This window comes from Pectinophora gossypiella, chromosome 20 (genome assembly GCF_024362695.1).
Source record: "Pectinophora gossypiella chromosome 20, ilPecGoss1.1, whole genome shotgun sequence".
Classification (NCBI taxonomy): domain Eukaryota; kingdom Metazoa; phylum Arthropoda; class Insecta; order Lepidoptera; family Gelechiidae; genus Pectinophora; species Pectinophora gossypiella.
In genome coordinates, this window is record NC_065423.1 from 8,583,480 (window position 1) to 8,610,395 (window position 26,916).

At 39.5% G+C, this 26,916-nt stretch overlaps 1 protein-coding gene across 1 annotated transcript; it reads right to left on the minus strand.

Annotated features, from left to right (window-relative positions):
- Positions 1–1,972: 1,972 nt before the first annotated feature.
- Positions 1,973–26,736, minus strand: LOC126376195 (RRP12-like protein). The gene is made up of 23 exons (XM_050023434.1): positions 26,530–26,736; positions 26,057–26,309; positions 20,772–20,898; positions 19,848–20,147; positions 19,279–19,362; positions 18,769–18,921; positions 17,433–17,668; positions 16,393–16,507; positions 15,756–15,920; positions 14,829–15,267; positions 14,468–14,679; positions 13,751–14,015; positions 13,096–13,312; positions 11,903–12,075; positions 11,289–11,437; positions 10,418–10,480; positions 8,107–8,234; positions 7,049–7,177; positions 6,338–6,549; positions 5,579–5,752; positions 4,563–4,722; positions 3,634–3,774; positions 1,973–2,278 (listed from the first exon to the last, which is right to left on the minus strand). Exons 1-23 carry the CDS (start codon positions 26,663–26,665, stop codon positions 2,188–2,190), a joined length of 4,122 nt encoding a protein of 1,373 aa, XP_049879391.1. The 5' UTR covers positions 26,666–26,736; the 3' UTR covers positions 1,973–2,187.
- Between the last annotated feature and the right edge of the window lie 180 nt (positions 26,737–26,916).

A 26,916-nucleotide genomic window follows, 5' to 3' on the forward strand; every position in this document is an offset into this window, starting at 1 on the left:
GCCCAACTGGGCACCCTCAGGCCTATTGTCTTAAACGTTGTATCGGGTGAGAGCCTTCAGCGCTCCCCATTTGTCCGGCCAAGTAGTTAATGCCATCTGCGGCAAATCTACAATAAGTCACGTCAAAATAAATAAGATATCAACACCTACCTACTGTTGTTTACCGACTCCGACTTGCACTTGGGCGGTTTTTATGTTTAAAATAGAAACGATATGAATGTAGAAGTGAACACTGCGTACTATTAAGCAGTAAGTGGTTCATATTTTTTCCCTCAATCAGTGTTTATCGCTATCGACCCACAAAGGTCGATTAATACTTTACTTTCAAATATTTTCCCTCTCAGACGACGCCCTGAGCCGAGGTTCGCGCCCAACTGGGCACCCTCAGGCCTGTTGTCTTAAACGTACCGGGTGAGAGCCAGTGCTCCCCGGCCCGGCCAAGTAGTTAAGTCATCTGCGGCAAATCTACTTACAATACTTAAGTAAAAAAGAAAGTTCGTCGTTTGTAAATCCATCTTAGGACGTCATTACCATGTGGCTGCATGAGTTCTGCGGTTTTGTACATTAATAGGAAATCGCCGGTGAAGTTCTGTTATGGATTTAGGTATCCAAGTTACTGTATCACAAAATATACTCCTGTAGTGCTATACTATAGTACGGACTTGTGCTAATACGGCTCACCACCTACGTTGGTCTAACAGAAAGCTCGGTGAGGTGTGGGTACTTAGTTCATCTTGCGCTGTAGCTCATCATCATTATCAGCCCATAAACGTCCCCACTGCTGGGGCACGGGCCTTCCCTATGGATGGATAGGGAGATCGGGCCTTGAACCATCACGCGGGCCCAGTGCAGATTGATGGTTATTAACGACTACTAATGCAGCCGGGACCAACGCTTAACGTGCCTTCCGCAGCACGGAGAAGCTCGAGATGAAAACTTTTTTTTGTGGTCACCCATCTTATGACCGGCCTTTGCGAAAGTTGCTTAACTTCAACAATCGCAGACCGAGCGCGTTTACCGCTGCGCCACCGAGCTCCTCATGTAGCTCTAACTACTGCAATTGGGGTGTAGTCGTGAGCTTGACAACAGCAGAAGATGTGTGTCAATTTATTTGTTGCAACCGTGTGAAGGGTATGTTACAATGTGTTATTGCAATTCCATCCAATCGCCTGAGGGAAGACGGCTATTACTACCAATAAAATAGTGTTGCTGGACTATCGGTGGTCTGACTGTCGATAAGGTCATCACCTTGAAAATTATCTATATAGATAGGACTTAGGGAATGCAATCTCGACTCGAGGTCGCTAATTCGAGATCCCGCGGTCGCGCGGGATTGGAAATATCAATCCCGCGCGATCCCGAAATTTTCGGGATTTAGACGATATCCCGAAAATTCCGGGATCGTTTATAAAAAATGTAAAGTTAGGATGGCTGAAAACGATGAAAATTGCTTCTTTGTGACAGTAAGGTAAATAGAAACAATTTTTTTTAAAGAAAACAAAAACCTTTATTCTTCAATATTACTAACTACTTACTTAATTATTAAGTTCTGGTAATCTGCCCTCGTCGATTTTTTTTTTTGACGTGACTTATTGTAGATTTGCCGCAGATGGCATTAACTACTTGGCCGGTATGAAAACATTATGTATGTGCGTAAGAATGTATCTCTCCTTCCGAGAAACTGTGAAAGGCATACTTACAATACAAAGAATAAAGTTTTGGGCCGATACAATTTAGTTTGCCATCGACACGATAAGAAGAAGGAATAAAAATAAAATTGTTGTTCAAAATTCTAGATTAAGTAAATTAAATTCATCTTTTTTGGGGTTATGTATACGTTTTTAAAATAAAATACCAGATAGTATTTTAAATTTGTCAGAGAATAATTTAATTAATTTTTAGCCCCAGTATTGCCACCCGACATGTTGGTGGAACTTTCTGTTGATCAGCAAAGAAAGAAAACTGGTTTTTTTAAATAAACAAGTTTATTTCGTTACCTGTAGAATACAAGCTTGCTTTAAGCAACATAAATCCAGTCTAAACTTTACAATGGAGTCGATTACACACAAACTTAATATTATTTTAGAGTGATAGTTCTAAAACTCGCTCTATCTCTTTCTTCCACTCCACGTAAGTGAAGGACGGTAATATTTTTAGAACCAACAGAAATAAGATTAAGTTTTCAAATTACTTCTTTTTCGCTTTCATTTTGGCTCCTCCTCCCTTGGTCTTAGACTTCACAATGCCTTGGAACTGTTTCGAGTTGATCGCCTTTTTCCTGTGTAAACAGAATAATTAATATTATTGATGTTCATTGATAACCTTTAATTTCGCGCGTACACATTAGTCTATCGCGGTTCTATCATCAATTGACCACAATGTTATGTTATTATTACATCAACATAAACAGCCTCCGTGGCCTAGTGGTTAGAGCGTTAGGCTCACGATCTGGAGGTCCGGGTTCGATTCCCGATGGGGACATTGTCGAAATCACTTTGTGAGACTGTCCTTTGTTTGGTAAGGACTTTTCAGGCTTGAATCACCCGATTGTCCGAAAAAGTAAGATGATTCCGTGCTTCGGAGGGCACGTTAAGCCGTTGGTCCCGGCTATTAGCCGTAAAAATACGTCCACCAACCCGCAGTGGAGCAGCGTGGTGGAGTATGCTCCATACCCCCTCCGGTTGATTGAGGGGAGGCCTGTGCCCAGCAGTGGGACGTATATAGGCAGTTTATATTATAATATATATATATATATATTTATATATACATTAACATAACATAACATGACATGATAGCCCAGTTGGTAGAATGCTTGCCTCCTTTTTTGTCCCCGGAAATGTTCCGAAAGTAGGAATGTTCCCGTTGTAAAATCTCTTTAATAGTAAGGATACTGGCCCCGATTCCTGCAAACACCGCCTAATTTTATTTTAAGTTATATCCTTCATTTTCATATCCGTCGAAAAGGAAAGGGACGGATGATTCACAGCTCTTAATTTTAGGAAGAATAAGTAAATGAATGAATAACCCGGGCGAATCAAAAAGGTACGTCGCTGGTATGCAATCCGTTTGACGTGCTGTCTACTTAACTGTGTCGGGTTATTGACTGATGTAAAATTTTTAGACGGTTGGTTTAGATTTGTGTTTAAAATTGACGTGTGTTCCATAAATTTTATGCTTGTCGATTACCCGTCCCTTTCCTTTTCGGCGGATAAGAAAATGACAAATATAACTTAAAATAAAATTAGATGGTATTTACAGGAATTAGCACCACTGGCTACCTTTATTTTTCAAATCGTTCTTTCTTGTACTATGGTCTTATCTGCCTAAAGGTTAGGTTACCTTTATTGTACCATGTTTTATGAGCAAATAAATAATTTCCCGTTAAACGTTCCCAAAGTGGGAACTTTCCCGGGACCGGCAGATCACTGGTTGCGCCTTACAGACGACGTGTAGCGCGTTGGCTATTCGTAGCCTGAATTCGAGGCGACGCCGTGTTGCAGCTGTACAGGTGCCGTGCAGTATAATGTGCTATGAAATTCTACAAACTTGTCCAACGCCCAGTGTAAGTTGATCGCTATTAGCGCGCGAGCTTATTGACTATGAAAATATTATGCTCATATTTTAATATCTCACCTTTTGTTAAGATTCTTCCTAGACAATGGTAGGTACGCGTAAGGGTCGTGTTTTCCTTTCTTCTTGATGTCTCCTTTGGCCTTCTTGGGCTTGTAGTCACCGCCAAGACCCGACGGCACAGACGCTCCCGATCCGATAGGCCTTGATGACAATTGTTTATATTAGCACCATATAAACAGGGGGTATAAAAATACCACACTGAATCAAATCATTTAAAAAAGCAATATTGCAAATGTCAGATTGCTATCTTGTTTTTTTTAGGTGAATTGATTCTATGTAGCCTGTTTATACCACCAAATCATTGTAATTTAAAAATCGTATTTTTTTACATAACGAACGTCTCATCCGTCATAAATAAACATATTTAATTTTTTTATGTTTCATATTTAGTTGTTTTGTGTTGTCGGCGCAGGGCCCTAGACGTTATATATAATAATATATACTAAATAACGCCTACGGCCCTGCACCGAGGTTTTTCTAGGGGAAAAGTCCCCGGCTATACAGGTTGTAAGAAGCTGCAGTAGTTTTAGACGGATGAGACGACCGAATATATATACAACATATTAGGCTGCCTAATCAGTTTCCAGTCAGTTAATCCTATGCATTCATATCTTCTAAATATCTACAACCATAACGGACTTCGTGATCCGGTAGTCCATGCCCTGGTAGTAACATGCTCTCCGAGTACGGAACATCACGCTTTGGTCCCGGTTACTATTTACAGATGTAAGTGAGTAATCGTTACATGAGCCATTTCAGGGGCCTTTGGCGGCAAACATAACCCTGCCACCAAGATTGATGAGGTTGGTATTCCACCTCACAGCCCACACGATAAGAAGAAGATCCTACACTGGTTAACATATTGTGTAATTAGTATGTATTATACATATAAAAAAAAATAGTTAAATGCGCCTCAAGTAAATACTTACCTATGGATACCCTTGCCACCAGCCTTATACTTAGAGCCCACAGTGACTGTGGAGGCGCGACTCCTGGAAGACTTCCCACTCTTGATACTCAATATGTCGTCATACTTCCTCTTGTTGCCTGGTTTCAGGAGTTTCGACGGCTTGGCGTCTGCTTCGACATCTGTTGAACACATTCGTTACAGTTGTATGGGACGTACCTAATAGTCCACCATTTATGGTCAGTCACATCTCTAGCTAATATTGAGAATTTAGGACAGAAGAGGCAAGATGATTGGACGCTTAATAAGACACGACGTATTTATTAAAAACATCATAGAAGGGAAGCTACAAGGAAAGAGAGGAAGGGGAAGACCAAGAAGAGCTTACATGGAACAGAATTAAAGAGAAATCGAACGTCGTGTCTTAAAGGAAGTGGTCTTTGATAGTCAGAAATGGCGTGGGTTGAAAAACAGTGTTGCCCTCTGGGTAAATTTTCACTGAAACCTGGCCTTTTTTGATGAGCTGCGGCAGCCTACCTTTATGTTTTCCAACTAAATATTAATGTGTGTATATTTCAATGTTGTTAATGTATATGTGTGTCGTAAGTTTTACCTAAATAAACTTTTTTATTATTATTAATGGAGAATGTTACACCGAAAAGAGCGTGGCTCTTAAATTATTGATGTGCTGACATCTCTAGTGCGAGCAACCAACATTTTAGTGTATTTTAAACTAAAATAATAATTTTAGTGGGTTTTACTGCGAAAATTAAAATGTTTATACTATGATAACATGCACAGTGTCATTACTTATTAGAAATATGATGTTTCATCCTTCTTTTTTCGCTTTGAGCTTCTATTTTTGCAACGTCGCTATATTAACAGTAACTTTGCGTCACACTTTTTGAGCGCTTATGTTCAATCTACGGTAGTAGTAAATCTAACCTAAATACACCAAAAAATGCTACTTTTTTTACAGAAGCAACTACTTTTTAATCTGAATGACAACCCAAATCGCGGAGACTTCTTCATAAATACCTGTATCATCAGTATCCGTGTCAATATCCCCACTGGGCCTTGGTTCCTCTTCATCATCATCTTCGAAGGCATCATCCGTGATGATCAGCCGGCCGTCCGGAGCGGTCTTGAAGCCGCCATCTTTCTTCTTCTCCTTGACTTCTACTGCTTTCTTCTTCTGGGTTGGATCCGTTGCTGCGAATTAAAATGGAATGTTATTATATGGAGCTTTGAAAGATAAAAGATTTGTCGGTGATCTCTGTGGTGTGATGATGAGACACATTGACCAACAAACAAAGATCCCGGGTTTTCTTCTTCTATCGTGTGGATAACCAACCTCATCAACCCTGGTATCAGGGATACTATTGAGCCGCCAAAGGCCCTTGGCTCATATAACGACTACTTACATCAGCAAATAGTAACCGCGACCAATGGGTTCATTAAACTACTGAATGATCATATCCACAAAAATACAATATTCATTTCCTTAACATTATCAATCATCAACCCAGAGTGGCAATAGACCTTTTACCAGTAGTGAAACGTCTATGTGCAAATAACCATATTGAGTAAGTTACTCATACACATCCCTCACTTTACCCTGGATAATCTTGGCAAATCCATTCACCACCATCGCAAATCAAACCCTAAAAGACCTGACAAGCCACGAAGAACAATCTAAATCGGCCTCTGACCTTCCTCCAAATATTCCATCTCTGAGTCGGTCACTAAGAACATCTTCAGGAGCCAACTAACCCAAAAACTTCACAATCCACATACCTGTAATCTTTCTAGCAGCAGACACATCAGCCAAATCGACAATGTTCTCCGGATCATCCTGGATCCACGCCTGAGTCCTCTTCTTCTTCGCCTTCGGTCTCTGGTCTTCCTCGTCCAGATATTCCATCTCTGAGTCTGAATCTTTGAGGATGTCTTCTAGAGTTCTTGATGTTCCCTTCACGTCCAGGTCTGAATCTGATTGGTCTTGATCTCTGTAAGGGAAGCTTATTTTTGATTGCGGTATATGTTGTTTTTTTCCACCAACCCGCAGTGGAGCAGCGCGATGGAGTATACTCCATACCCTTCTGGTTGATCGAGGAGAGGCCTGTGCCCAGTAACGGGACGTATATAGGCTGTTTATGTTATGTTTTATCTATTACATAGCGGAATTTATATGGTCAAAATTTCAAGACACAACAGCTAAACAAGGTTTGGATTTTAAAGGGAGTTTGGGCCTTGAGATCATATAATAATTGCTGGTTGTTCCCTAAACCGACATAACGCGATGAGTCCTATCGCGGATGTTGCGCATTTCATTTGAAATCTGACCTAACCTGCATTGGGCTGGTTTTCCCTTCGCGGGTTGAAAGAACAGACATGCAGTCGCTTTTGAAAAAATACCGGATCTGGCAAATCTTCAGATTAGGTAAGTGGACACCGTGAACACGGGAGATGAACTAGTAAATGACTAGGTATACAAGTCAAACTTACCTCTGTCCATCCTTCATCCTCTTCTTCCTGTTCTCGATCTTCCTCAAGTTCCTCAGTCTTCTGAGCATCACCTCATCAGCTGGCGGGATGAGCTTCTCAATGGTGTCAGCGCCGTACTTCCGCATCATCCTGGGTTTCAGTCAAAGTAAGTTATTTGCAATAAATATGGTAAATTGTTTTCCAATTCATGTTTGGATCATAATTATCACGTGCTTAACGGTGAAGGAAAATATTGTGAGGAAACTCACATTCACGAGAAATACGTTTCGGAGGTATGCGACCTAACTTGTACTGGACTGGTTTTTGCTTCGCGAGTTGGGAAGGTCAGACAGGGAGTCGCTTCTATTAAAAAACTGGACATATCAAATGTTCAGGTGAGGTAAGCAGACCCTGTGAATATCGTTTTTCAGAGGGTCCGCTTACCTAACCTGGCATGAGATGGAAAATAATAATAATTTATTTATTTCACGAAAGATGTCTCATAAGTGTTAGTAAACTTATTCTAGATGTTAGTAGCTTTATCTAATATTAGATGCTATGACATGCAAGTCACAGCATCTACGCAGATACGGGCAGTCGAGTCGCGCACCTATCATCGAGAGGGCGGGGTTGCCGCTGCCCCGCACCCTGCGCACCAGAGACGTGCATCGCTTCCTCATAGTCGTATAAAAGCAGTCGACGCGAGCTTCAGCGAACATGCCCGAGGCGCTACAGAAGCGAGGCAGCCGCAATAACACCCTAAAAGCGTTGTTGAACTGGACGCGGATAGCGTTGTATGCTTTCTGAGTGAAATTCGCCCACAGGCTGCACGTAAAGATAATAATAATTACTTTCACCTTGGATCTCTCATTCAATAAAAATATTCGACTAAATGAGTGTGTATTTATGTTTGGATCATAAATAATTGATATCACGTGGTTTTCAGGATTTGTGCCCGTTGATGGCATTAGGCTCGCCCCCTATTACATGGTACTTAAACTTAGCTGGCGAGGAGTTGGTGTATACACCACTTCTGCCGACTCCCTCGGGGAGACAGGCGTAAAGCTATGTCTATTTACCTGTTGAGGAAGTATCCTATCTCCAGTCTTGAATGACGCTTGCAGTCCTCTGACATGGTCGACAGTGTCTTGAAGACCACCGGGAGACTGCCCGCTAGGACATCACTTGGTAGAACCTTTGTATATACCTGAGAAGTGGAATTAACTCGTTGGAGCGTTTAAAACACAAGCTCACGACTGTATCCCAATTGGTTAACTTGTAGTTGAGCGTCGGGCTCACGATCCGGAGGTCCCGGGTTCGAATCCCGGTGGGATACATCACAGAAATCTTTGTGAGCCCTGGTTTGGTTAGGAAATTGCAGGCTGATCACCCGATTGTCCGAAAGTAAGATGATCCATGCTTGGGAAGACACTTTAAGCCTTTGGTCCCGGTAACTACTTACTGATCTAAGTACGTAGTCGATACATGAGTCATGTTAGCTTAGCGGCCTTTGGCAGCTCAATAATATATGGGTACTGGCAGAATATCAGTACTGGTGAGAGTGGGTACTCGTACCATACTCTTAGCAACAATATGCTGAGTCAGTCCCATTTCCCTGGGCAGTGTTAGCTCTAGTAACTAGTCACAAATTGTTAAACTTAATTTATGTAAATGCTTTTGTAACCTTCACTGTTTTGGGAATAAAGTTATTCTATTCTATTCTAATAACCCTTACACCACAGTTGATGAGGTCAGGAATCCACCTCACAAGCCTCATGTTTGTTATGTTGTGCTGTTGTACGAATTAATTATTCTTATTTCACTTACGGTTTCTTTATCCTCGTCGCTACTTGTATTGTCTTATCATAGTAAAACAAACCATAACATAAACAGCCTATATACGTCCCACTTCTGGGCACAGGCCTCCCCTCAATCAACCGGAGGGAGTATGGAGCATATTCCACCACAAACAACAACTACACATTGGTACTTTGGTTATGCACTGCATGCAATGTTAGTAGCACGTCCGTCCTGCATGGGCGGTGAGCTAATACTGAGCGGACGGCTGCCCCCACCACTTACTCACCATACATTTATTAGTCAATACAATGAGGAACTTTCCATATTACTTTCCCCAGAAAGAATATAGATGGCGCTGTCCAGATTTAACGTAATAATTACCTATTTTCTCTTTGCTCGGGGTATATAAAATATAATGGCAGAGGTATATCATCATCATCAGCCCATTAACGTCCCCACTGCTGGGGCACGGGCCTTCCCTATGGATGGGTAGGGAGATCGGGCCTTAAACCATCACGCGGGCCCAGTGCGGATTGATGGTTATTAACGACTGCTAATGCAGCCGGGACCAACGGCTTAACGTGCCTTCCGAAGCACGGAGGAGCTCGAGATGAAAATTTTTTTTTTGTGGTCACCCATCCTATGACCGGCCTTTGCGAAAGTTGGTTTACTTCAACAATCGCAGACTGAGCGCGTTAACCGCTGCGCCACCGAGCTCCTCCAGAGGTATATATATATATAAAAAAGGACATTCTCGGCATAAGCACGCAGTTGAAAATATCGTGACAAATTCGTACAACGTAACTAATGAATACGTTTCGACATTTCTTAGTTTTGTAGGAATTTCTGGCGTCCAAACGATTTTTGTTTTAATTCGTTTTTTTATCGTCCGTCTGAATTGATGCGGCGACTATCTCGGAACCCTGATCTTGTTTTAGGGACTGTGGTTCTCAATGTTTTTTTTTTACATGCGACTTACCTATATCGCCCTCTGTGGTCCAATGGTTGAGCATTGGACTCACGATCCAGAGGCCCCGGGTTCGAATCCCAGTGGGGACACATCACAAAAATCACTTTGCGATTCCTAGTTTGGTTAGGACATTACAGGCTGATCACCTGATTGTTCAAAAAGTAAGATGATCCGTGCTTCGGGAGGCACGTTAACCCGTTGGTCCCGGTTACTACTTACTGATGTAAGTACGTAGTCGTCACATGAGTCATGTCAGGGGCCTATGGCGGCTCAATAATAACCCTGACACCAGGGTTGATGGGGTTGGTAATCCACCTCACAACCCACACGATAGAAGAAGATTTGGATGTTTCGAATTATGTTTCTACCTATATTGCTTCACTTTATTTTGATCAGAATAATAATGGGTGGAAGATGTGTTGTGCCTGGGTGTAATAACAAGGGTCATCATTTATACCCAAAAACAAAGATAATAGATGCGTATGTCTGTTTTATGTGAAATTAGAAGGTTAAACGAAGAAAAATATGCACAGCGCCATCTATAATTCTTTTGGTGAACGTAGCCTGGAAAGCGACGCATTACGCATGCGCTACATGAGGATATAAACATTAAATCTTACCTTAAGAAAACTCATTGCCGCGGCCACTATCTCCCTGTTGTTTGATAACATTTGTTCCGCTACCTAAAATAAAACAATTAACGATAAATTTTGAAGTTACTGCACGATACTGTGTTACGGTGTCAACTACTGTTGCCCGAACTATCGATCGAATTGAAAATCATGTATACTATCGTAAGGACTATCGACAACTCATTTAGATCAATACTATCGTCAGGTCTAAACGAACGATTGTCGAATTTGTTTTCGAATTCATGTTCGGATCATAAATGATTATCACGTTCCCGAGAAATGCATTTTCGGAGGTATGTAACTTGTATTGGGCTGGTTTTCCCTTCGCGGGTTGGAAGGTCAGACAGGCAGTCGCTTCTGTAAAAAACCGGACCTGTCAAATCTTCAGGTCAGGTAAGCGGATCCCGTGAAAAACGGGGTAATGCTAGGGAGATGATGACTATCGTCACAAAGATTGCTGCTATACTATCGATAGCATTGCTTTTGACTATTGCAAGATAAGATATTTATTGCATTCCTGATGTTTTTAAAAGTAGAGAAAAGTACAAACAGGAACTGTGTAAGGTCACTACTACAACAACTTAAAATTATACACAATGAAAATAGAAAACCAAGAATAAAGATTCGTTAAAAATCTCCAAGAATTATAGCGAAAGAAAACTCCCCTTCATATTAAACTCAGAATCGTGAGCTGAATCATCATTTTCAGTATTTTGTACGGTGTCACTAACACACAACCTGTATACCCTATATGTTTTTATTCGCTGCCAGATCAGCATGGAAACCTTTTAAATACTTTTTTAGTAACCCTGACACCAGGTCGGGCATTGGTCTCATAATCCGAGAAGAAGAAAAATACCTTTTCAAGCAAGTCCTGTACGGTTTCCAAGCCCATATCCTCTGAGAAGTTGAAGAGTGCTGACGCTACGGCCCTCAGCGTGGCACTCACTATCCTGGGTAGTGGCGCGGATAGACCAGACAGCAGCATTCCTATGAAGGCTTGCATACCTACAGGCGGGAGAAAAACATATTAGGTTCATCATCATCATCAGCACATTAACGTCCCCACTGCTGGGGCACGGGCCTTCCCTATGGATAGGGAGATCGGGCCTTAAACCATCACGCGGGCCCAGTGCGGATTCATGGTTATTAACGACTGCTAATGCAGCCGGGACCAACTGCTTAACGTGCCTTCCGAAGCACGGAGGAGCTCGAGATGAAAGCTTTTTTTTGTGGTCAATACACACTACAGGATGATAGTGACATCGTAACGAAAACTTTGAGGGATGATTCAGACCATGATTCTGAGTTGATATCAAGTGGAATTTTCCGTCGCAAAAGTATGGAACGGAAAATAATAAAAAAAAAAAACTTGACAGAAAAATCCACTTGATATCAACACCGAATCATTGTCTGAATCATCCCCCAAAGTTTTCGTTTGTCACTAGCATCCTGTATATTAATGATACAAACCTCCTTCCTGTGACTTGAGCACATTCCCGACACTGTTGATAAGGTTAAACGCGCACTGCCGGCACTTGGAGTTGATGTCTCGCGTGCATATCACTGACTCGGCTACGGCACTCTTCAGCAGTTTGCTCTCCGCGTTCAAGTAGGGTGTCTTGCTTATCAGGTGTTCTATGCATCTGGAAGTTATATTATTTATTACTAAAGTAGTGACCGGTTCGGTCCGTTGTTTTGTTCCGTGCGCTGACCATATTTTAATTGCTACCTTGTTTTTATTTATACAATTTATATTTTATTACTTAACAATGTTATTTCTCCAATTAATTCATAATTCTACAATGTGTACTCAGTGCTAAGTGTCCACAATAACTTATTGAATCTACCAACGTAATTTATTCTACGTAACAAGTATGTTTTATGATATAAAAATACTGTATGTTTAGTGTTGAAATGTGTTATAAAGGTGTTTACAACCTGCAAAACATATGTAAGTGTCATTTATCTGTTTATTCTAGGCTAGTACTAGATCTAAACTATTTGTATACCTTACTTTCTATGAATAAAGATATTTTTAAACAAACAAACAAAGTAGTGGGCCTAACTAGTTGAGCAGCCAGTTCCGCCCATAACCAACAGATGGCGCGCACATCGTTCAATGCAGGCGTAAAACGCGCTAACGAAGTTTTCACAGCGCGACGCATATATATACAGCTTCCAACTTGACACCGTTGATGCGTCGATTCGTAGTCACATTACCAACTTGTGCCTAGCAGGGTACTATGCTCAGTTCGGTACCCCTATAGCATCCTTTGGCGGTAGCACTTCTTCGCCGTCAAACTATTAACTATACTTCAACCACGTCTGTTTCCTTCAAACCGTGGTTTCCAGGATTTGTGCCCAATAAATGGCAATAAATTCGCCTATTGGATGTCGCTAACCGTATAAGCTTACATACAATAATTTCTTTCTGGTGTAATTTTTTTAACAAGAATTATTGTAGTCTTTGTACATAAATTTGCCATATATGGCATTAACTACTTGGCAGGACAAATAGGGAGCGCTCAGGATGAGGAGCTCCTAGGGTCTATGGTGACAACTGACAACAGATTGGAAGGAAAAATCGGGTTGAAAGGTTTTACAGTACAAATGCTTCTCAAAACATAACCCTCCTATTTCCCCGTTAATAGGTTAACACTTACCTTAATCTAGCGGCTTTACTACTGTCAGCAACCTTATTCAGTGACGTCATAAGCAATTTCTTAATCTTCTTATAGTTATTTGTTATGAACTCTTTGCAGCTGTCCTTGTCACTCTTAAAGATTTCTTCTAATATTCTGTATGCCTTCTTGTGTTCCATTTCGAGTAGTTTTGCCTTGTCTTTGTAACGTAGATCTGGTTTTTTGGATTCGGTTGTCGCTGCAATCATGTTGAATGGTAAGTATGCAGTCATGCGCAGCGAGTAGATAGATAAATACAATCTTCTTTTTTGTGGGTTTACGTACCCACTCTAGCACTCTGTCGCACTAACATATTTGAAATTTAGCAAGACTTACACCTCTAATCCAGTAGGCAACAAATGATGCGCAACACATAACGCTCAACATGTACAGCAACATTGCACAACAGCGCGCGACGTTGCCAGCTGAAGCGAAATATGTCGCGCAGGTTGTTGTTTGTTTAGAGCATCGTTAGTTGAGCATCAATTGTTGTCGAGTGGAGACGTGACGCGCAACAACACTAGTTCTTCTGACGACATGTTGTCGACGACAGACGTTTATTAGATGGAGACAGACGACGTTGTTAACCAAAAAGTGTATATAACAATGAAAATTACAAACAGAAAAATTAACTTACATTCATCCTCCATTGCTTCAGCTTTCTTCTGCTTCTGTGCTTTCCGGAACTTTCTAGGATCTTCTAGAACTGTCTCACATAACGGATAAACCCATTTCTCGAACAAATTGGCTATGTTTTCACTAGTTTGATATAACACTAATAGGCGTATTATGTCTAGTATAGATTCTCTTTGGAAATGGTTCTCTTTTGAGGTCTCCAATTGTTGTAGAGCGTTCTTGAATAATTCTTCTCTGAGGGTTTGATCGCTTATTGTCAGGTATGTCTGAAAAATAAATAAAAAATTTATAAATAAACAAAAAAAAGATAAATAAACAAAAATAAATAAATAAACAAAAAATAAAAATAATAAAAAAATAAAATAAATAATAAATAAATAATAGATACATTTACAAATTGCAAAAACCACAACCCCTGTTGGAAGAAAGCTTGACTCTCATTGTAAGATCGCAGGTTCGAATACAACATAATACAGAACCATATATTGCACAAAAGGGACATATAACACAGGAACACAAATTAAACAAACGTACAAAAGGCAGCCTTATTGCTAAGGTCGAAATTTCTTCCAGGCAACCTCAAATCCGTTCAGGCCTAAACCAATGATTTTCCAACGTGAAATAGGGGTTCGAACCTTCCTATTCGAAACGCAAAGTCGGTGAACCACAGTGACTTCCAAAAGTGATAAAAATTAAACATTTACAGATAACACCATACCTGAATAGTTTCCAAAGCAGCTAGCCTCTGTCCCTCTCCAGCACTCCCTTTTACAGGCGACATGTATATATTAAGCAGGATAGGCAGGTAGTTCTTAGCGAACCGAGCCATCTCCTGCGAGTCCTCTTCGTTGTCACTGGCGCATGCTACAAGCTTCCTCAGGGCTTGCATCACTGAGAGTCGGAACTCTGGATTGTCCTTCAGTACGTTGCCTGAGGGAGACATTTTGGGTTATATATGATGTTAGTGACATCGTAACGAAAACTTTGAGGGATGATTCAGACCATGATTCTGAGTTGACATCAAGTGGAATTTTCCGTCGCAAAAGTATGAAAATAATTTAAAAATAAAATTTACTTACCCAAAACCCTCGCCAACGCCTTGAAATTGTCCTTAATATCCTTAGGATTATTGCAGAAACTTGGCAGTAACGCCCAGAACTGATTGCATAGTAACTCGTACGTATGAGAGCCAGCTATATCCTTTGCAGCCGACAAATCCCTAGACTTCTTCCTGCAAAACGTTGCCATTTCCAATATCTCCGTTGCGAAGTACTTTAAGTTCGAATTTATGATCTTTTCTTTTAAGACGGGTAATAGCCAACTTCTGTCCAAGTTGATGGACTCCGGGCCGTCGCGTATAGGGATGTTTTTGAGCACAAACTCTGGGCCCAGAGACTTGATGGCGCATCCAGTGGCGTACTCTACTTCCTTGTCGTTATGGAAATTGTGGCTTTCTTTGCGTTCGTTTAGTTTCTTAAGCAGTGGACCGAGAAGGTAGGTCAGTCTGTCGTTACCGATCTGTGGAGAGGGTTGGCTAGTTAGTGGAGAATGTTGGAAAATATGAACTTATTCCTTAGTATTTTGTAACTAGGGGCATTAGCTAACTTGCAATAATATATTTGTACACGTATAGGATTGACACAAGTCATGTCAAATTGTCAATCCCATACATTTTTTTCACTGTCACTGTCGATTGTCATAATCGTTTGCAACTTGGCTAAGGCCGCAGGCTGGGAAATAATATTGCGTTTTTAAATATAACATAACATTCATTGCCAATTGCGGTAGTCCTCCAAAACCATCCCTTAAGTGGATCAAAAGGGGGTGAAAAAGGAATCGCGGGAGAAAAAAATAATCATTTACAGATAAATAACAAATTACCCACACCTCACCGAGCATTCTGTCAACCCACGTGATAGGTGGTGAGCGTGGTAGAAGATTCAACCTTAAAAATATATACTTTACAACCCACGTGAGCCCCTTTCCCTTGCGATTGGGAATCTTACCTCAAAACAGACAGCAATGGTGAGTATAACGTGCCTTATGGCCTGGTTGAAAGGGTTGTCGAGACCGGTGCCTATGGTCCTTATGATGGACTCTATGTGCCCCTTATGCCTGAGGAGCGCCTCCTCCGACTCCACAGCTGGTTTGACGCAGTCTAGGAGGATCGCCTGTTGGGTGTTACAATAATAATCTAAGCTTTTTTTTTAATCAAATGGACTCCAATAATTACAAATACAATACAAAACTCTTTCAAGTTAGCGCGGAACTTTTGTTTAACAACGTTGTCTGTCTACGCATCTCATAAACGTCTGTCGTGGACAGCATGTCGCCAGACGAACTAGTGTTGTTGCGTGTCCGGTTTCCACTCAACAATTGATGCTCAACTAACGATGCTCTCTAAACAAACAACAATCCGCGCGACATGTTGCGCTTCAGCTGGCAACGTCGCGCGCTGTTGCGTAACGTTGCTGTACATGTTACGCGTTACATGTTCCGTGTTAATTGTTACTTGGTGTATACGTGGCTTTAATCAAATCAAATATTCTTTATTGCCCACACATACACGAAATAATAAATGTCTCATTATTTTTAAAATAAGAACACGAAGAAACACCAAGAAGAAATACACTCATTACCCACCTTCAGAGCATTAGTGGCGGCGGAGTTGATGTCGGCGACGTCAGACAGCCATAGCTCGGTGACACAGATGTTAACGAACGCCGGCAGGTTGGGCAGGCACAGGTTTATGTCCAGCCTGGCCAGGTAATTTATCACGTAAGAGAAAGAAAGAAAACAGTGATCCTTGTTGCACACAGAGCCGGAAACACAGGGTTATGTTCGTGTAACTCAGTTTCTATCTTGACAGATAGAATTCCTGTGATTGGCTAAAATTGCAATGAGTTGACAGGAGTTGTCAGTTTCAACCAATCACAGGATAGGACCTGTCAAGATAGAAACTAAGTTACACGATTAGGCTTCATTCCGGTTCGCGGGATTTTAAAATGAAATTGATAACCAAATTTGTGCCCGCTCCCTTATCCCAACTTTGTGTGGCATTTGTATTTGGAGTGATACACTGATTTATTAGCATCAATACAATCTAATAAAACCAAGGCAATTCTAAACTTTCAAAAAGTCAAATTTCTAAGTTAACAGGATATGCGTCTTTACGGGGCTTCGGGGGGATGCAACGGGTGGTAGTTATTTTTGTCAAAGAATAAGTCTGGCGATTCAGAGAGGCGATGCTGCCAGCCTGTTGGGCACCTTGCCACGATGTGACGCATTGGAGGAGGTATTTTATTTATATGTGTTTGTTATTTGTCCATTAATTACAAATTAAATTATAAACAATAAAAGTTAACAGGATCGAATTTAATCTGGGACTGCTAGAATAAGGAATAATACTACGTATAGAACGGCAACTCTCCGCTCCCCACCAGCGTCTGAGCTAGGTCTAACCTCACCCCCCTCGGATATAGTTTAGTCTTTAATCGTATGGCGTCAGACATCACGTAAACGAGGTATTTTGTATGAAGTGTCCGGGGTGTGCGTCTAGTATAGTCTATGATCATGTGATTGTCTTTCTGTCATATCAAAATAAACTAAATACTCACAAAATAGAATAATACACCACAGAAGCTGTTGTGATAGAAGAAGAAGAATACATAAATGATGCTCACTTGGCCAGACATCCAGCACCCTGCTGCACAACGGCGCTCCACGCCAGCACCTGCCCAGCATCACTGGCAGAAGGCCGAGCCGCCATAAGAGCCCTGACCAGCTGCACGGTGAGGCTGGCGGATATATTGCTGGTGTCTCTTGGAGCGGAGAACAACGCGTGCAAGGTGTGCAGACAACACGTCTTGATGTACACGTTGTTGTGTGTCATTAGCGAGAGGATCGCCTCGCAAATTGACTGTTAGAGAGACAGAGAGAGATAGATAAATAAAAAATGGTTCCCTATTTTGTTGCATAAAATTTTATGTCATAAATTTGCATGGCATATGTTTACTATTCCTAATAATCGTTACGCATAAAAGGCATTAGGCATAAATATTTACACATAATATAATAAAGCATAAACAGTTTTTTAACTTGGATACCATAGTGTAATAGTAGGTTAGGGTGCGGCGGGGTGGCCCTTGGGCTACTCCTAGGCCGCCAAAATGTTTATTTAAATAGGTATGAATTTATGCTTTTAAGCATAAATGCATTCTAACCTAACCTACTATTACACTATGGTATCCAAGTTAAATGTGATAAACCTACAAGAATAGGGCAAACATCATTAGGCTTAACAAGCATTATGCTAAGTAAAAGAGTATGACAACTAACCATTATGCCAAAAGACGATTATGACTAAAAAAATATGCCTAACCGGTTATGCCTAATTAAAATAGGACAAACAACATTATGCGAGAAAAAAAAGGGTCCCATAAAAAATACCTCTTTACGCACAGTGCACCGTGGCACTTTCTTTGTGATCAAAAATGCCTCAGTTCTGGTATATTTTACCATGTTAAAGGATTGAGCAAATCATTTTCGGGTAGGTAAAATTACCGCAGTATTTCCCGTACAGATAAAATATATAAAATGCTGCTCTAGAAGTAGAAGCCAGTCTAATATGATCAAAAAACAATCTCATATTTCTTTTTGACTTATTTTAGATTGTTAATTACGCATCAAAATAAAATGAGTATGCGATGGTTGACTGCTTTCATTGAAGACATCACTAAAACAGTATTTCCGCACAAATTCTATAAGAAAAATAACATTTTGAAGTACCTTTTCCACTAGGATGCGAAATAGCCTACATTTCTTCATCCCTTGCGACACGACAACCGCGTCGCGCGCGGCGCGAATTATATCGAGAGTTTCGACCAATGGACGCTGCAAATGCTATCTACGTGAACTGTCGTCATATTGGTTAAAACCCTCGATACAATTCGCGCCGCGCGCGGTGCGGTAACCGTGCCGCGAAGGCAGAATTCTATAAAACATAACTTAAAACCTTACCTTAATATGATCCTTTCCAAAGACAGGCAACACGTCCCTTAGGAGAGTGAGTGTGTGCAGGACAGTACGATGCCCCGAGAGTAGGGCTTCCGCCTTGATCTGAGACAGGCAGTACTCCGCCACGCGGTTCGACGCCGGGTGCACTTTCGGAACCTGGGGAAGAGCGACATTGTGGTAAAGTTTTCTTCAGTATTTATAAAGAAAGATATGTTTGTTATGTGAGAAAACAGTGAAAATAATAAAAAATACCAACAATTAATAAAAAACTTAAATATGTTAAATGACAGATGAAACAAAAGAACAATTTTCATCTCTCTTTCTATTTTTTTTTAACGTGACTTATTGTAGATTTTCCGCATGGCATCAACTACTGCACCGAATCCATTAGCTGCTCCTTAGAAGCTTGAGGTTGTTATTGCGTGTTCGCACGTGCACGTCAAATTCGTACGCAATTGCATCCAAAGTGCCAAACTTTAAAAGCAGATACTTAATTTCCTTTTTCCATCTTACCTTAATTTTGGAATCTTCTGAGGGTATCATGAAACAACTACCACGAAGTACCGCTGTCACGGCGTGTTGTGCCGCCTTCCGTACCTTTACGAAAACAAAATACTATTTAAAGATAACTATATTATATCTCTATAATATGAAATACGTTTCGCAAAATTATATTTACATTTAAATTAATTTATAAAGACTGTAAATAAAATGTTTAATTGGTATGTGAAAAGCAATAACTCTAAATTAGCCTTTATTTTAATTAAAAATAAAATACATAAATATTGTGATAAATTATAAAAAATATATAAAAAAGCAAGAGCCCTTCAGCAGGCTCTGCACTGCTTTGACCAATAGCCGTACGACGTCTATCCACGTAGATAGCATTCGCTGCCTCTATTGGTCGAAACCCTCGATATTATTCGCGCCGCGCGCGACATTGTTGTCGTGCCGCGAGGCCAGCAGTGCTTGAGAAGTAATTTCCTCCTTAGATAGTCTTATTGTCACAATGATAAGTAACTTCAAATGTGAATATTAATTTAAAAACTGGTATATGTTTAATTTGACTTGTAAAATCTCACCTTAGGCTTTCCGTGCAAAGTAAAAGCAAGTATGGAGTCAAAAATCCTCATAGTAGAGGAATCACCCCAAGCAGCATATTCCTGTGCCCTTAACAACACCGATATGCATCCGATGGAGCTACGAAGCAACTGTCCATTCTCCGTCTGAGCATTCTTCTCTAGTACTTCGGTGAATACTGATGCTGATTCGGAGAATTGTTTCCGTAACACCGCTTGTGGTACGGACTTTATGCCCATTGAAAGTAGGGATAGAGTTGGGACAATGCTTTGTTCGTCTTCGGATGCTTTTAATGTTTCCATCTGAAAACAAATAGCTAATTTAATTCAGTCTAGAAAGACCTTGATGGTGGCAAAGTTGAGTTGTGTAGTTTAAAATATGTTTGTGTAACTTTTTGGAATTTGATTTCTTTTTAGCCTAATTATAATTTTATTACAGTAACCCAAATACATTTTGAACACTGTTTCATTTGTTTTTTTTTACTGTTTAATTATCATCATAAGGATCATCATGTCCAGCTTAGGATAGCAGTGTCTGCATGTTGTCTTTGATTACTTGTGGCTCTGCCCACCCCATTAGGGATTACAAGCGTGAATTTGTGTATGTATAATCGCAGTAAAACGATGCAAATGTTATGATAGGAGAGCTTTATTACCTAGCCTTTAGGCAGACAGTATAATAGTGAAAAATGGAACAATTTTAAAAAACAAGTAGTAAAATGTCATATCAAAAAACAGCCAGTGTCTTTATTAATAAAAAGTTTTTACAACAATAATTACTTTGATTTACTTTTGCTTACTTATTATACATACATAAGCTCACGCCTATTTCCCACCAGGGTAAGCAGGGACTATGGAATTCTTTGTATTTCTCCAATTATCATTTTAAATGTATTTTTTTAAATTGTGTTCTATTCTACAGCTTACCAAGGCAGCAAAGTACTCAGTGCTGGTTTCCTTCCCACCTTGCTCCTTGATTACTTCTGTGACTGCAGCTAGTACCGCCAACATTTCTTTGTGGATTGAATTGTTTGAGTCAAACCTACTTAGTAACCTAAAATAAATAACAAAAACATACTGTTTCTTATTGGTGCATCTAAATCTTAAAGTAAAACATGAAATTATTAGCTATTTTTGCTTCCAAATACCATGCAAAGCAGGTACTAAAAAACAATAAAAAGCTTCCTGCAGGCATCAGGGCTCAAAATGATTTGACTCCATACCAGCGCGACTTTTTGAAGCAACTACGTACTGAGCTAGAAGAAAGGATAAGCAAGGGTGAGTCCAATTTAACTATAAAATACATAAATAGTGTGCCAAAAATAGTGGAGAAACCGAAAGATGATATAGAAAAAAACTAGTCTGCTCCATAACCGAACTTACTTTTTTCTACACGAACCTGGCATCCCTAATGGCAAAACGAGACCTGCTTTTGATCGAAATTGATAAGCTTAAACCGACTTGTATAATATTGACGGAGACTCACTTAAAACCGGATATTAGTAATACATTGATAGAAATTGATGGCTACACGCTATTTCGCAGAGATAGAGTAACAGGAAAAGGGTGGGGTGGGGTTGCTATCTATGTGGCACATGCCCATGATGGGGTGACAATACACTCAAGCTTGCATCCTACCTATAATAACTGGCACAATGATGTGGAGGCTCTTTGGGTTAACATCACTTACGCAAGTATGAGTTTATTAACTGCTGCCGTTTACAGACCCACACACTATACCTATGATGAGTCAGATAAATTGTTATTTGAATTAATCCAAACTGCGTCACAGAGTAAAAACACTGTTTTAATCATGGGGGACTTTAATTTGCCGGACCTTGACTGGCCTTTGACTAAGTTTGATGGTTACAACGCTTTGCATAGTGGGTTTATTGATGTAATGACGGATACAAACCTGCACCAACTTGTTACTGATATAACTCGTAAGAGAGATAACCAGGAGTCGTTATTGGATCTCGTGCTGACTAATGATGAAAATCTGTGTACAAAGATAGAACACCTGGCCAACATTGGAAAAAGCGACCACCAAGTATTACTTGCTACTTTACAAGTGCAAGGAAACTGTAAAAAATCCTGTAGAGACATTCCATTACGTAGAAATTATTATCATGCCAATTACCAACAGATTGCAGAGCGTCTAGAAGAGGACTTCAAAACTTCCAGTGATGATTGTACTACACAAGAGGCTTGGCAGGACTTCAAGAACAAAATTGAATACGTATTAGACTCATATTTACCGAAAACAAGGCGCAAACGAATTAGGGATATTAACAAACCATGGATAAACCCTGATATACTTAAGTTAGTTGATGAAAAAAGAAATCTGTGGAATATTTACTTAACAGATAAAACAAAATCTATAAACTACAATAAATATAGACAAGTTAACAACAAGATTGTGTCACTTACCCGGAACTCTAGAATCAAATATGAAAAGGACCTTATTAAGCGCGGACTGAAGGCATTCCATGGTTACGTTAGACAGCAGCTAACTTCTAAAATGTCAGTTCCAACATCTTTACGAGATGAAGCAACACGGACAATAGTTACCGATGCAAGAGACGTTGCAGATATTTTCGCAAAACAGTTTGAAATGTCTTACGTCAACGAGCCCACTGGTATAAACATCCTAACGCCAGGTGTGCCACGTGTGCGGCAATCAATAGAAGAAATTGAATTTAAGCCTGATAATATCTCTAAAATATTAAATACCTTCGATGATGACACTTCAATGGGACCTGATGATATACCTGCTGTACTACTCAAAAGGTTGTCTTCTATTATATCGGCTCCCTTGGCAAACCTGATGTCTAAGTCGTTCACTCAAAATAAACTCCCACAAGACTGGAAAAAAGCGATTGTGACACCAATTTACAAAAAAGGTGACAAACTCAACGCAGCTAACTACCGTCCTATTAGTCTCACGTGTATAGCATGTAAACTAATGGAAAAAATCATAGCTCAACAATTAAGGATGTTTTTGGCACGAGAGAATGTCATCATCGAGGAACAACATGGCTTTGTGCCAAGGAGGTCAACAGTTACCAACTTACTCTGTTGCTTGGACACATGGACAAGATATTGGGAGGCACGAATACCTACAGATATTATTTACTTGGACTATGAAAAAGCTTTTGATCGAGTTCCTGTCACACGATTGATTGCTAAATTAGAACACTTTGGAATTAGAGGCAATCTCTTGAAGTGGATTGAAGACTTCCTGTCAAATCGCACCTTCTCTGTGCGCATCGGAGAATCATACTCTGTTCCCAGAAAAGTCCTCAGCGGTGTGCCGCAGGGATCGGTGTTAGGACCAATTTTATTCAGTATCTATCTTACAGATCTTAAACATGTTATCATATCTGATATATCACTCTTTGCAGATGACACGAAAATAATGGGGAACCCACTTATTAGTCATAATATAATCCAAGATGACCTCGATAGAGTAATTGCTTGGACCCGAGATTGGCTAATCACATTAAACGTGGACAAATGCACTGTGTTGCATGTTGGCAGTAACAACCCCTCGTTGAGTTACACCATTGACTCCAAACCTCTCGAGTGTGTTAAAAAACAGAAGGACCTTGGCATAACGATAACAAATAATCTAAAGTGGGACGAACACATTATTGGAATCACTAAGAAGGCTAACTCCCTCCTATACATGATTAGAAAAGCTTTTTATCATATAGACAAGGAATTGTTTCTTAGGCTTTACAAAACTTACGTCAGACCGCTGTTAGAACATGGGTTTCAAATATGGAGTCCTTACTTTCGGAAGGACATTGCATTATTAGAGAGAGTCCAAAGAAGAGCAACAAAAATGGTGACAGTCCTGCGTAATGTTGAATATGAGCTTCGACTATCTACACTTGGTTTAACCACCTTGGAGTATCGTAGGCAACGTGGAGATCTCATTGAAACGTTTAAAATTCTTACTGAATACTATAATGTTAATGCCTTGAAAGACATCTATGTACTGAACCAAAACATCAATCTGAGAGGACACTCGCTAAAACTCTCACGCTCCAAAGGTACTAGCAACCCTCGATATCACTTTTTGCCCAACCGTGTAGTGGACGCGTGGAATGAACTGCCAGAATCTGTGATCAGTGCTCCCTCAGTGAACTCTTTTAAAAATAGGCTTGACAAATATATGAACAATCATGAGCACAAGTGAAGTGATAAGCACGCATCAGCACAAGGTGCTGCCTGTGCTTCCAATAATAATAATAATAATAATAATAATAATAATAATACACACTGCAATAAAAAATAAACTAACTCAAGAGTACAAGAAAAGAACCACTGCCATTTGCAAAAGCCAACTTACAGGAAAAAATTTGATTAAAGCTATAAACACCTATGCCATACCCATACTCACATATTCATTCGGAATTATAAAATGGACCAAAACAGATATAAATAGTTTAGAAATAAATACAAGGACTATCCTCACTAAGCATAACCACCATCATCCCAAATCTGCTATAGAGAGACTGTGTATTAAAAGACAAAATGGAGGTAGAGGTCTCATTAATATCCACGCTCTATGGGAAAAACAAATACACAGTCTCAAAAACTTCTTCTATGTAAAAGGTCGTACCAGTAATATCCACAAAGCTGTAATTCACAATGACTTAAGCTATACACCCCTAAATTTAATAGTTAATGACAATACAACAAATACAATAAATCAACAACCAGAAAAGAGGAAAATAGAAGAATGGAAGAAAAAAATACTACATGGCAGACACCCTCACGATTTAGACCAAGCACACATTGATGCAGAAGCCTCCAACAAATGGTTAAAAATAGGCACACTATTCCCAGAAACCGAAGGTTTTATCATCGCCATCCAAGATCAAATAATCAATACCAAGAACTATAGAAAACACATCATTAAAGACCCAACTGTTACAGACGATAAATGCCGAAAATGCCACAGACACCCGGAGAACATACAGCATATAACAGGAGCATGTCCAAACCTCGCACAAACAGACTACACTCACAGACACAACCAGCTAGCCAACATCATCCATCAACAACTAGCTCTCAAACACAAACTCATTCCGAACACTCCCACACACTATTACAAGTACACACCCAACCCTATCCTAGAAAATAACACACATAAATTATATTACGATCGCGCTATACTTACTGATAAAACAGTTCATTACAATAGGCCCGACATTATATTACAAGATAAAATCAATAAAACTACTTATCTGGTAGACATAGCAGTACCCAACACCCACAACATCTTAAAAACAATATCTGAGAAAATACATAAATATACAGATTTAAAAGAAGAAGTAACAAGAATATGGAAACAAGATAAAGTATATATAGTCCCAATAGTTGTGTCCACCACAGGTATTATCCCCAAACATTTGCATCATAGCTTGAAATTATTAGATCTGAATAGAAATACATACATAAATTTACAGAAAGCCTCAATTCTGAACACCTGCCGGATAGTTAGGAAGTTCCTCCAAACAGATGAATGCGACACATCGACAACAGTTGCAGATCCTTAATACCTATGTTATTTACTTGGCGCCAGCCCGTAAATATCATACATATACCAGCATTAAGCTGAGATAATGTTAATTTCACAAGAAAATAATAATAATAATATTATGATGGTAAATCATAAAATGTAGTACTAAACATATTTTGTTATTTAAATACAATTATAAATTTGTAAATAATGGAATAGAAATACTACATTCTTATACACAATAGGGTAGTTTCCAGCTAGTCAAATCAGTAACTTTTTACTAACCATCAAAATACGAAATGACTATGGAATTTGTATGGAAAAGCAACCTGTCAAGTCATATAAAAACATGTCAAAATGTCACACTTATTATTACATTTTCTTTTATTAAAATTCTTAAATAAGAAAAAAGAAAATGTTTTTTGTCACCTTCAGATCAATCTTTATTTAGTAATTAGAATTTCATAATTTATCTTTGACCTATGAAACTACCCAATTGATAATACTACAATGTGAATTATTGTTTATTAGTTACTTCACTGACAGTTATGTAATAATAAATAAATAAATAATTATGTGTTTATTCTTTGTTCAAATATATTAATAGTACATTAAAATACAACACAACACAAAGTAAATAAAAAAGTTTATTTACTTCATACTGATATAAAATACTTACTTGCTAAAACTCATATTCGAGCATTGACTCCAATCCGATGCAAATGTTTGGAACGTCTTAAAGGTCCCTGACCTCATAGACCCAGAGTATTCTGTCTCCGATTCCTCATCTCCAGTTTTCACTGACATGTTTTCAAACTCCTTGGCAATGGTTAACTCATTTTCAGCCTCTGATTTTTGTTTTCCAGTGCTATGTCCGTACGTCATCATTGCTTCATGTTTTAAAACGGCTTGTTGGGTCAAACCAGTGCTCCCTAAAATTTTATAGTATCTTGTAGGTACGTAGGAAATGAAATATGAAGTTATCAAACCATGAAATACGTTTCTTGTGGGATAAAAAAATTGATTTAAGTTTTGTTATTGAAGTACAGGTTAGGAACCTTTTTAGTGAAAGTATACGGGATACTAGGATAGAGTAAATTACTTACAAATATTAGGTACATTTGAATGAAACAGTAGGTACTTGTGACTTACCCAAATTTTCCTGAAAAAACCGAGATTTTGCCATTTCTCTGTACTTCTGTATTTTTGGGTTGGAATTCGACGACTGGCCCTTCTGCCATCTTTTCCCCTTTGTCTTGCCCTTCAGTTTGGATCTAAACTTCCCCATTTTCACTATTCATATGATTTATTTTTCACAAAATAACACACCGCACGTGGTGATGAAGTTTTTCAAATTGAAGTTAGCTACATGTGGCTGTCGTTCATTCAAAATGTCAAACAACAAGCTTACCAACATATACAATTTTAAGTGAAAACGAAAGAAAAGTATAAAATCTTGTTTATGACTGTAATAGGTTTTGATACTGGTCATTTTGCCTAGGAGATTACGTTCCAAGTTACGCATGAATCTAATTATAG